Source organism: Rattus norvegicus, chromosome 15, assembly GCF_036323735.1.
Source record: "Rattus norvegicus strain BN/NHsdMcwi chromosome 15, GRCr8, whole genome shotgun sequence".
Classification (NCBI taxonomy): domain Eukaryota; kingdom Metazoa; phylum Chordata; class Mammalia; order Rodentia; family Muridae; genus Rattus; species Rattus norvegicus.
The window spans coordinates 51,112,468-51,125,422 of NC_086033.1; the positions used below are offsets into that span (position 1 = coordinate 51,112,468).

The following is a 12,955-nucleotide window of genomic DNA, read 5'->3' on the forward strand; positions in this document are numbered from 1 at the left end:
TCAATGTGTTTTCAAAAAGTTTTCCCTACAGAGAGGGAAAAGCACATTAAGATCATTTTTAAGAGAAGGGAATAGTTGCTGAATTGGATGTCTGACAGTGGAGCAGACAAGGTAAAGAAGCCAAGAGCTTCTTTCCAGGGAAGACCAGGCACCACACAGAGGACACAGAGGAGTCTGGGATTCGGGCATGCAGTCTATAGACATTCAAAGCCAGAAATTAAGAGTTCTCCTTTTAAATTACAAGATCATATTTTTTCCCACTTCTTTCTGGAAGAGGATTAGAGGATATCCAAGGCTCTGAAGCCCTTGGAGGGGGGTGACAAAGGCCAGGCTAGGGACACAGAGCACAAGGAGGGGCACAGCCTTGGCCACCTGGTGACCTACATTCAGATCTTGGCTTATAGTTAACCACCGGAACAGCCTAACTTACTGAGCCTCTGTGGCTTGATCTCTTCCGTTGGGATAAAGCTGTTGCTGGCTTCACATCAATACCCATCCAACCTGAAGCCCAAGGGCCACATGTATCCCATGATAGCTAATGAGCAGCTCAGGACGCTTGAGGATGACAGTGTCAAAAGTTGGTCAGCCTTGTCTGGAGCATGTCATGTCCATTCAGCTGAAGATGACTCTCAGTGGGTGTGTGATTCCCAGAGGTAGCATGGGTTCTTACGTGGATCGTCCCTTCTCTATGGATGCGTTCTAATGATGGAATTTTATTTGTAAATTAAGCCTGGTAAGAGATTCACAGTGTATAATGAAATAAACTATTACAATAATACACTGTAATACAACTTGTCATGAATCTGTCTTTCACCATCTCTACCATTTTTCTTTGTGCTATTTGGTTTTTGGTCAACGTTGTACTATCTAGACTCACTTGGAAAGTGGGAATCTCAAAGAACTGTCTCCATCTGATTGACCTGTGGGCATGTCTGTGGGGCATTTTCCTGATTGATGACTGATTAGGAGAGGCCAGATCACTGTGGGTGGTGTCACTTGTGGGTTGGTGATCCTGGGCTGTATAAGAAAGCAGGCTGAGGGGTTGGGGATTTAGCTCAGTGGTAGAGTGCTTGCCTAGAAAGCACAAGGCCCTGGGTTTGGTCCTCAGCTCCGAAAAAAAAGAAAGAAAAAAAAAGCGGGCGGAGCAAGTCACAAGGAGCATCCCTCCATACCTTTTACTTCAGTTCCTGCCTTGAGTTCCTGCTTTGATTTCCTCAGTAATGGAGTGTGACTTGGAATGTCTCAGCCAAATCAACAATCCTTTCCTTCCCAAGCAGCTTTGAGCCATGATGCTTACCATAGTTGTAGGAACCTAACTAGGATACTCTCAAAGCATCTTGGTTTGCTGGTGTTCACTGTTCTGACTTAAATTTCTTCTGTCTTTCCAGTTTTGTGGAAGGTTTGTTCTCCTGATAGATCTTAGCTCCTTCAGCTTGTAAGCCTTCTCTTTCCTGAGGAAGCATGTTGTGATTTTTGTTCTCTTTCATATCTGAGCTTTGAGCCTCTGGGCTCTCATGCTTTGGGACCATCACTACTAAAACAATGGCTACCTGAACATAGGTACTGCATGCTGTGATGGGCCCGGTATCAGGGCAGATATAAGGTAATGATTGACCAATGAATGGGTGGCTGGTATAGACAGCCAAGATACGAAGTACAGTGTACAAAGGGTTGATTGACATCATGGGGAGAGCAAACAGAGGGGGTGTGGCATAGGTCAGCATGAGATTTCATCACATTACTTGAAATGGCTGCACAATTTAAAATGAATGAGTTGTTCTTGGAATTTTCCACCTAATGTTTTTCTCATGAAATTGAGGATGGGTAGCTGAAATTGTGAATGGGTAGCAGTAATGGTGAATGGGGGTGACTCCTATATTGAGAAACATAAGAATCTTTTTATTTTTTTAATGTACTGACTGCAAATCACTTGGCTTGACCTCTGGCAGATCACTGACTTTATTTAATTTCCATAAAAAGGAAGCATAGAGAGCAGGGAGCAGTGGTGCGTGCCAGCATTCAGGAAGAAAAGGCAAGACGACTTCTAGTTCCAGGCTAGCCTGGGCTACATAGTGAGACCCACTTCAAAAACAAACAAAACAAAAAACAAAAACCCAAAGGGGAAGCATTGAAGAACAAAAAGCAAGACAAGATAAATCAGACCCTCAGGATATGGTCAGGTCACCCAGGTTCATATCGTTCAGCCCTTGAGCATTCACCTGAGTCCTGGAGGTGCACCAGTCTAGGCTGTCAGATTCCAGTCATTGTCACAGCCAGTGGTTCCATTCACAGTTCCATTCACTCAGAGCAGGGGCTCACCTGAGAAAGATGTCTGAGAGATAGCCAAACAAATAAATGTATTTGGCTGAAGGAAATGAACAATATTTCATTGCCAATCACTCCCTTATGTTTGTGGATTCTCTAGTATCATGGTTAGAAGTATGTGTCCAAGGGTCTGCATAAAGCATAAATGGAACTTGACTGTGGTATTCAGAGGATTTGACCAGAATTAGGTAAAGTCATCACAGAAGAGCTCCTGGTCTAATTCTGGTGATGCCATAAGAAGAAAGCATGAGACAAGAAGAGACACATGTATGCTCTGTGTGATTTGCCATGTGATGGCCAGTGTTAACCTTTGAACTTTGACAGTAGAGGGTCACTGTTAATTGACTTTGAATTGAACCAGCAAAGCTAGGATCTAAAACATCCTCACTTTTATGTTTGTTGTTGTTTGCTTATTTTGAGAGTGTCTTATATAGCCTAGGCTGGCCTCAGACTTGCTGTGCAGTTGAGCATGGTCTTGAACTCAAAATTCTTGTCTCCATTTCTCAAGTGCTGACACTTGACCCCCAGGCTTTGTGCATGCTAATAAGCACTCCGCCAACACCCCCAGCCAGCACTCCTCTTCAGAATTCACCAAGTCCACAGTATATTTTATTAGAAATGGACAAATAGTCGTTAGGTTTTCAGCCTTGGCGCATGATTAAATTCTCCTGTGGTCAGACAGTACACTCTGTGTGGTTTCATTGACTGTGTTGAGACTTGCTTGTTGTTGACTCAACTTGGGGTTCTATTTGGCAAGTCTGTGTGTCCTTGAAGGGAATGTGTTCTGTGGAGTTGTTGAATCCAGTTTTCCGAAGCTTGCGAATCGTCAGGTTGTTGAGTCTCATTTTTGTGGTCAGTGCCAGAGCTGTCTTGTGTGGAGTCTCCACTGAGCCTAAGGATCAACTGATGAATCCAATTTCCTTTTCATTCTGTCAATATTTATGTCATGTGTGTTGAACTGATCCATGCAGATTTACACAGTTGTAGCATTCTAGCAGGTTGACTCTTGTTGGCTCTGGTGTTTTCTTGTCCTGGAGTCAATGTTCTCTCACTCTGATTCATGTGTCTTTTGGTTGAGCTGCACATGCTCTATCTGCCTCCATCTTTTCATGGCAGGTCTCAATGTCTTTTGTGAGAAAATGTAGTTTGATTATCCTGTTCAGTATGTGGTGATTTTTGTCTTTTCATTGGAGTATTTATTGTGCTTTTCTTATGTCTCTCAAAGGCTATGTTTGTTTCCGGTCCTTGCCACTGTTGAGAGGTAGTGGAACCTTAGCCACTGGGTTTGCCTGCAGAAGGAATAGTGGGGGCTGGAGATGGCTCTGTTGGTAAAATGCTTGCTGCAAAAGAATGTAGACTTGAGTTGGGTGCACCCACATAAGAGCTGGGCATGGTAGCTTATATGTGTAATCCCACAGCTGGGAAGACAGATAGGTCCCACGGGGCTCGCTAGCCAGCCAATGAGCTGAATCAGTGAACTCCAGGTTCAATGGAGAGATCTTGGCACAAAATGTAAAGTGGAGATCAATTGAGGAGGACATCAATGTCTGCCTCTGGCCTCTGCACAAGTCCAAACACCAGAGAAGAGAGAGGGAGATGAGAGAGGGCCCCAAGCTCTTCTCTCTTCCTCCATTCCCTGGAGGAGTGCAGCCTCCTCTGTCATGTGCTCCTTCTGTCATACATGGAGCCTCCACATGCCCAAAGCAATGTGACCACATGACCATGGACTGAAGCTTCTGAAACCATGAGCAAGATAACTCCCTTCACCCTCACTAATTGATTATCCCAGGTATTCCGTAACAGCAACAGCAAGTTCACAGATCAAGTATTTTCTTAAAATCCCTTTATTTATCTACTGTAGTAATCTGCTCTAATTTTTTTTTTGTTATTTTGCTCTTCTTATGATTGTGAGCACAAACACTGTAACACACATCTGTTCAGGCTCCTTAAGTCCATTAGAAAATAGACTTGCACCATTTCTCAGACCACACAAGAATCTTACACTTTAATCTCCACCCATCTCCTTTGCTCACACACACACACACACACACACACACACACACACACACACACACACACGGTTGTTACTGTTATTATTCTTGCATTGTAACTCTGAGTACCAAACCCAGGGTCTCACTAACGATAGGCAACTGGCCTACCATTGAGTCACCTCCCCAGCTCTTAGTACAGATATTCTAGAACACAGGTGGGGGTTATTGTTTTATATGGTGGGTTTGCATTAAGGTTCACTTATGTAGTTTTCTATTCCATCTTTCATTCCTTCCTAAACCTCTATGCCATTACAGGGGTTACTTCTCCTTCAGCTTTAACATCCCCTCCTAGTACGTCCACTTTTGTTAGTCTTGTTCTCATTTCGTCTTTGTTTCCCACCTCACTGACGACATATTGCTGCTCCCATGTCAGCCTTTGAAAATGTCATCCCCGGAGAAAGAGGAACACTCCTCCATTGTTGGTGGGGTTGCAGACTGGTACAACCATTCTGGAAATCAGTCTGGAGGTTCCTCAGAAAATTTGACATTGAACTGCCTGAGGATCCAGCTATACCTCTCTTGGGCATATACCCAAAAGATGCCCCAACATATAAAAAAGACACATGCTCCACTATGTTCATAGCAGCCTTATTTATAATAGCCAGAAGCTGGAAAGAACCCAGATGCCCTTCAACAGAGGAATGGATACAGAAAATGTGGTACATCTACACAATGGAATATTACTCAGCTATCAAAAACAACGACTTTATGAAATTCGTAGGCAAATGGTTGGAACTGGAAAATATCATCCTGAGTGAGGTAACCCAATCACAGAAAAACACACATGGTATGCACTCATTGATAAGTGGCTATTAGCCCAAATGCTTGAATTACCCTAGATGCCTAGAACAAATGAAACTCAAGACGGATGATCAAAATGTGAATGCTTCACTCCTTCTCTAAAAGGGGAACAAGAATACCCTTGGCAGGGAATAGAGAGGTAAAGATTAAAACAGACACAGAAGGAACACCCATTCAGAGCCTGCCCCACATGTGGCCCATACATATACAGCCATCCAATTAGACAAGATGGATGAAGCAAAGAAGTGCAGGCCGACAGGAGCCGGATGTAGATCGCTCCTGAGAGACACAGCCAGAATACAGCAAACACAGAGGCGAATGCCAGCAGCAAACCACTGAACTGAGAATAGGACCCCCATTGAAGGAATCAGAGAAAGAACTGGAAGAGCTTGAAGGGGCTCGAGACCCCATATGTACAACAATGCCAAGCAACCAGAGCTTCCAGGGACTAAGCCACTACCTAAAGACTATACATGGACTGACCCTGGACTCTGACCTCATAGGTAGCAGTGAATATCCTAGCACCAGTGGAAGGGGAAGCCCTGGGTCCTGCTAAGACTGAACCCCCAGTGAACTAGATTTTTGGGGGGAGGGCGGCAATGGGGGGAGGATGGGGAGGGGAACACCCATAAAGAAGGGGAGGGGGAGGGATTAGGGGGATGTTTGCCCGGAAACCGGGAAAGGGAATAACACTCGAAATGTATATAAGAAATACTCAAGTTAATAAAAAAAAAAGAAAGAAAATGTCATCCCATTATCTTCTTGCTTCCCCATTTTCGTGGAGCAGCTTCCTGAACTTCTTTAGGTAGAGCACACCCATTAACCACGGCTAGATTTCCTCTGTCTCAGACTTCTCATGTGGCCAGAGGTGCTTTCCTCTATGAAGTACACTTCTCCACCTGGCCTCTGTTCACCCCTGTTGGAAGCTCTTCCCCACTGCTCTTCAGATGTCTTCTGTGCATTCTTTCTCTGCTCTTCTTTGGGTTTCCAAACATGCTATTTACACCCCATCTCCTAATATATTTCTTCATCGGTCTCTTCACCTGACGTCTGACTTTATTTTCTCAGTCATTGGAGGCTACTGAAAATTTCACCCAGCTCTCTAACCTCCTAGCCACTGTCTGGGAAAAGCAGAGACCTATGTGAGCACCTTTCCATGCACATCCTTTCCCTCCAGATCCTTTGCTCTTTTGAGTCCATGGTGCCTCAGGAGCCTTCCAGTGTCAGGAACACGTGACTCAAACTCTGTTTGAACATCCTAGAATATTCCCTCACAAAGCTGGATGGCAGATGTCAATTCCTTCTTGTGACCTCTTGATGCAATTAAGAGACTTGTAAACGAGCTGTGTGGGGCTGCTGTGGGCGCGATACCACCTGGCATTTTATCTTAAACATTGTTCATAAGCAGAAGGAACAATCGCAAAGTGGTGACGAGACAAGCAGGGGATGCAGGTATGATGGCTGGTGCCTGTAATCCCAGCACTTGGAGGCTGAGGCAGAGGGATCACTGTGAGTTTCACTCATCCTTAGCTACAGAGTAAGACCTTATCTCAAACAAATCAAAGTACAGGAAAGCAAAAACAAGCAAAAATCAAATACAACAAAGGCATAAAGTAGTAAAGTCATAATCATAGCAGTATATTGTTCTTTAGTGTTCTGAGAAGCCTGCACTTGCCTCTGGGACCCACTGTCCTCCAGTTCTGCCAGCCTTGTGTCCCAGGAGACCAGCCCAGGCAGACTTCTCCAGCAGCTCTTAACCTTGTTTTGGTTGGGTATGATTGGATTTTCCTATTAGAGGCACCAGGAAGAGATTAGAAGCTGGGAGGAATGGAGCATCCTAGATGTGTTCCATGGCTCCTCCATAATGGTTGCTATGTATGGGTGGCTCTGAGACCCTTCAGTGAAGAACCCAGATGCCACTAAGTAGTCTCTTCACTCAGCTGTGTTCATTTCTAGAAAGCACTGATGTCTCAGGGAGACTCTTCGAGCCCTGAGAGATAATGGTTACCCTCTGTTGACAACCAGGGGTGCTTTCCCCATCCTTTGTCAGTTCCTCTCAACTCTGCCCTCTTCTCAATTAGGAAAAAGGGAAGAGGGCTGGTGAGATGGCACAGCAGCTAAAGGAGCTTGTTGCCAAGACTGGTGACCTGAGTTCAATCCCCAGGACCCACATGGTGAAATAAGAGAATCGACTCTCACAAGTTGTCCTGTGACCTCCATACCTGTACAATGGCAGGAAAGGAAAGGTCTTTGAGTTCAGAGTTCTGATGACAGCATTTCTGAGATGAGGGAGATGGTGGGTGACATGGGGAACTCAGACAGCTATGGCCAAAACATGAGGTGGGAAGGGAAATGGGTTGGAATATAGCCCAGAAGAGCTTGCATGCTAAGCCAGGAAGGTGATGTCTCAGAATACTTTACAGGTATCTATAGCCTTTATGCTAGACTCATATTCTCTCTCTCTCTCTCTCTCTCTCTCTCTCTCTCTCTCTCTCTCTCTCTCCCCTGCTGCCACCCAACACCTCCTCTCAGCACAGGACAAGGATGGAGATCCCTTTTGGCTCCTGCCTCTACAGCTGTTTGGCACTGCTTGTCTTGCTGCCCTCCCTGAGCCTAGCACAATATGAGAGCTGGCCCTACCAGCTCCAATATCCCGAGTACTTCCAGCAGCCGCCTCCCGAGCACCACCAGCATCAGGTGCCCTCCGACGTGGTGAAGATCCAGGTCCGCCTGGCGGGCCAGAAGAGGAAACATAATGAAGGCCGTGTGGAGGTCTATTACGAAGGCCAGTGGGGCACTGTGTGCGATGATGATTTCTCTATCCATGCTGCCCATGTTGTCTGCCGGGAAGTGGGCTATGTGGAGGCCAAGTCCTGGACTGCCAGCTCCTCCTACGGCCCAGGCGAAGGTAAGAGACTATGCTGTGGAGATGAGTGCATGTCACATAGCAAGGCCAGGATGCACTCTCTGATGAGCCTGCAAAGAAACTGTAATTCCTACTAAGCGTGAATTTTCAAGAGTTTTCCATCTGCCCTGCAGGCTGTGTCCTGGAAGATGGGTGGGAGGCCCCTCCAGGGAGTGATAGAGGGGAAGCCAGCATGAACTGTCCTGCTTTGAGCATGAACGTCCCAGGGAAGCCAAGGTGGTTGGTGCCCTCAGTCAGTAGGTGAAATTAGCCCACGCCCATCTCACTAAGCCACACTCCCTGTCCAGATTTCTTCTTCCAAGTACAGCTTTCATGGTTTCTCAAAAGAGTTTTACAGGCTAAAGTTCTACCCACATGAAGATCATTGTTATTGTTGTTGTTGTTGTATCTGTGTGTGTGTGTGAGTGTGTGAGTGTGTGAGTGTGTGTGAGTGTGTGTGTGTGTGTGTGTGTGTGTGTGTGTGTGTGTATGCTCTCTCGAAAGTGCATTTGTGTTCTTGCACTGGTTTGTGTTTACGGCATCCAGAGGGAGATGTTCCTCAGATGTTATTCTACTAGGCCTTTTGCTTCTTTCCTTCTATTTTATTGATTGTTTGATTGAGACAGGGTTTCCCTGTGTAACTAGAACGTTCTCTGTAGCTCAGGTTAGTCATGAACTCAGATCTACCTGCCTCTGTCTCCTGAGTGCTGGAACTAAAGGTGTATGCCAATACCACTTTGTTGTATAATAGACTCTTCAAGAACTGGTATATCCCCATAGTCTATGTCCCTGGTTGGGTGTGCAGGTGTAGGTAAAAGGTAGCATTTGCAAACAGCTGTTCTTCTTGGGCTAGGAGGTGGCTCTGGGTAAAGAGCTTGCTGTGCAAGTGTGAAGACCTTAGTTTGGATATCTGGCACATAAAATCTGGGCATTGTGGCACTGAAGCCTCAGTTCTAAGGACCTGGAGACAGGTGGTTCCCTGGAGCTAACTGGCCAGACACACTAGCCAATTGGCTAGCAGCAGGTTGAATGAGAGACTCTGTCTCAAAAACATAAAGTGGAAGAAGGTACCTGAATCAATCTCTGATGTCTACATGCTTACACACACACACACACACTCACACAATCATACACACATACTCATATACTCATATACACACACTCACACAGACACAGACACACACACACACACACACATTCTCTCTCTTTCTCTCTCCCCAGCTCCTCCTCTCTCTCTCACATACACACACACACACATACATACCCACACAGGAGCTGCACATCGACCCCAGCTGCTCCTCAGCTGAGCTGCCCACAGACCTTGGCATGAATCAGACTGTTGGACTAGAGCTGTCCACACTCCCTTGACCATTGATAACTGCACAAAACTACAGACCATTTCCAACCCAACCGAGAATGTTCTGATCTCAAAGTTCTGGGTGTGACTCGATCTGGGTCAAGGGGACAGTGGATAGACAAGTTAACCCTTCAACCTTTCTTTCAGTTAGTCTAGAAATGATAGGAAGAAGTGTCCCATTTCTTGCACACCTCAGCTCCAATGGGAAGCTTCCTAATGGAAGAACTGGCCTAACACCCCATGCTTAGAGTCACGTGTTCTCAAAACTTGTTCTGGGCTTCTTGGCATCAATGAGAGCCAAAGCAGCCAAGACCAATTAGCCGGGGGCCTTTCAAACCACTTCCCGCATCTGACTGAACTTCCAGTGTTCTTCCGTATGTCCACATCTCTGTTTATTCCATCCAAGAGATCTAGTGCTTAGATCAGATTTATAGTCTCCATTTCAGATTATTGTAGCTTCAAACTTTTATGGTAAATACTCTCCAACAATGGTGTCTTTTACCCAGTGACAGCTTTATTTCTTATAATCAAATCAGCAACAAATCTATCATCAAACGAGGAATTTGTGGATCTTTCCCCATAGGATCCAGCATGGGATGGCAGGATAGGTGGGCTTATTGGGTAGGACTTTGCTATGAAAGGATGACAAGGATCACAGGGTTCAAGAGAGAAGAGGAGACTTGAAAGGAAGCTAATAAAATGACGCTCTGCAGAGTCCGTGCTGCACAAGGGAGACACGAGGAGGAGGAGGAGGGATCAGTCCTGCAAAACTACTTTTAACCAATGAAATGGTGGTAGATACAGCTACAGAACATGATGATTGAGATGGAGATTGAGAAGGGTACAATTATCAACTACAGTCAGGGCTGAGCCGTGAGCTTGAGGAGAAGCTGGAGCCAGGGGTCAGAAGGTCTCTAGAGAGAGAATGTGTGATGACCGAGTACTGAATTTCTAAAGGCCATCCATGTGGACACTGAGGCCATTGAGGGTTATGACAGCTGCAGTCTAGGGAAAGGACAGAGAGAAGCCAATATTAGGCAACCTGAACACTGCAGGGATTTAAGACTTAAGCTGTCTAAGAGATGAGAAGACAGCTACACACATGCAAAATACAATCGTGCATGTGTGAGCACACACACAAAAAGAGGAGGTAGTGACTGAGTATGGTGGGATGTACCTAGAATCCCAGCACTAGGGAGGCAGAGAGACAGGCTTGGAGAGTCTCAAGCCAGGAAGAAAACCTGTCAAAATAAAAAAGTTCAACACCTGAGGAATGACACCTAAGTGGTGTCCTCTGGTCTCCACATGCACATGTACACCCACGCACAAAGTCACATGCACACTCTTGTACACACACACACACACACACACACACACACACACACACACACAGAGAGAGAGAGAGAGAGAGAGAGAGAGAGAGAGAGAGAGAGAGAGAGAGAGTTCAGCCATCTGTATATAAAGTGGCACCATGGGAGAACTTCCAAATATAAATGTATTTAAGTTTCATCAGCTGCAGTGGAGATTTATTGTCGCACTGGGTACATGGTGTGCACTCAGTACTGAGCTGACTGATGTGCTTTGGTGTGGGAGAACACAGAGAACAGTTGATGAAAGTGGCTGTTGTATGATGACCACAGAGTCTGACCAACTGGGGCTGACCATGGAGTCAGGCTCTGTGGATGGGCTGGGAACAATGTAGCTAACCCAGACACCTCTGAGGTTCAGGCTGTCATGATGAAAATAGGGCGATCGTCAGGGATCCCCTGGATTTTTCAGTCTAACCTGCAAGCAGGTCTCGATTTCCAAAGCCTCTCTGAGCCCAGACAAGCCGGGACCCTTTCAGAGAGCTCTAAATAGGGAAACTGGCCTTTTTCATACCCTCTGATGGGCTTTCACAGTAACCTGAACCAGAGTAGGGCCCCTCTACCCAGTTGTACCAACACTGGCAAGGCCAAGGATCCTGCATGTTCTGACTTGGGATAACTTCCATTCCCTTGATCAGACCAGGGCTGAGCTTCAGAGCAGGTTTATTTATGCTCTTCCAGAGCGTCTTCTAATTTGTTTACTTCTTTCACCAGAGAGGGGCTCCTGTGAGTGAGTGGGAAGAGTAAAACATAGTTTTACTTCTGATTGAATGGCTTTTTGTGTTCCAAATATGAGCCTCCTCCTATGTCCCAAGTACTACTTTCCTAGCATGCGGATGTCCCGTAGGTGCCTAGAACTCTGTCACAGGAAGACATGGAAACAGGGTGTGTTGGACTCAGGGCAATCTAGCGAATGGGCACTAGATATATTGGAGAAAGCATTGACTTGAAACCAGATCAAATAGTGACCCATGAATGGTGATGCTGTCGTGCTGTTGTAAGCAAAGTGTAGGTTTGTATATTCTGTATCTAATAGAAGGCACCATGGTCAAGCACAGCAGAAAGCAAGACTACCAGAAAGGAGCTGGAAAGCAAGGTGTAGCTCTGCTGGATAACAGTGCCCTTGGTACCCCAGGGAGCTGATCCCACACATTCTGCTGTTCCCTGAAGATGCTTTAAAGATGTTCTGAATTTTCATAATAGCCAAGTGATGGAACTAAACGAGATGTCCATCAAAAGATGACTGAAGGCTGAACAGTGTGTGCACACCTTTAACCCCAACACTTGGGAGGAAGAAGCAGCACATAAATTTGAGGCCAACCTGGTCTTTAAGAGTGAGTTCTAAGACAGCCAGGACTACATAGATAGACCCTGTCTTGAAAACAACAGTAACAAAAACAAACAAACAAACAAACAAAAAAGAGATAACTGAATAAGGGAAATGCATATACGTACAATGTAATATTAATCAGCTATCACAAAGACAAAATAAAGTCATTTGGGGGGAAAAGGCTGGAACTGGAGACCATCATATGACATGAAGTAAGTCAGGGCCATCGAGAAAATTACCATGTTTGCTCTCATATATGAAATCTAGACTTTAAAAAGAGGACTTGAACCGGCTGGTGGTGCATACCTTTAATCCCAGCCCTTGGAGATAGAGATAGGTGAATCTCTGCTAGGCTGGTCTATATAGTGAGTTCCAGGACAGTCAGGATCACACAGAGAAACCTGTCTCAAAAAGCAAAATAAAACAAAACCAACAAAGCAACCAAAAAAACCAACAAACCAAAGCAGAGGGGAGACAAGTTAGGAAGAGGAAGGGATCAGTAGAACAATTGGGCAGAAGAATAGTGGGGGTGAATAATATCAAAATGAAACTCTCTCCTTGAGACTGCTAGGTAGCCCCAACTGGCCTCAAATTCATGGCCGATCCTTCTGCTTCTGCCTCCCTAGTGCTGAGATTCCAGGCATGTGCCACCATGCCAGGCTGAAACCCATTATTTTGTGCAATGAATATTCCCTAAGTGGGAAACAGAATGTGGTGGTCCTCCAGGCCAAAGTAAGGGTGGCTTCCTTGGCTACCAATGGAGTAAGGGCATTGCCTCTTTTCACAATCTGCCCTTTAGCTGCTCCCTCAGAATGTCCT

General features: G+C 45.6%; 1 protein-coding gene across 10 annotated transcripts in view; it reads left to right on the forward strand.

Moving 5' to 3' along the window:
- The window catches only part of Loxl2 (lysyl oxidase-like 2), a 91,297-nt gene that overhangs the window by 20,921 nt on the left and 57,421 nt on the right, over positions 1 to 12,955 (forward strand). For 7 of the 10 annotated variants that reach the window (XM_039093155.2, XM_039093148.2, XM_039093149.2 and 4 more), the window contains exon 2: positions 7,710 to 8,085. In XM_039093155.2, the coding sequence (XP_038949083.1) occupies positions 7,710 to 8,085 (376 nt within the window). The remainder of the gene's footprint in view (positions 1 to 7,709; positions 8,086 to 12,955) is intronic. The other 3 variants (XM_039093153.2, XM_063274138.1, XM_039093152.2) reach the window with 1 other exon arrangement.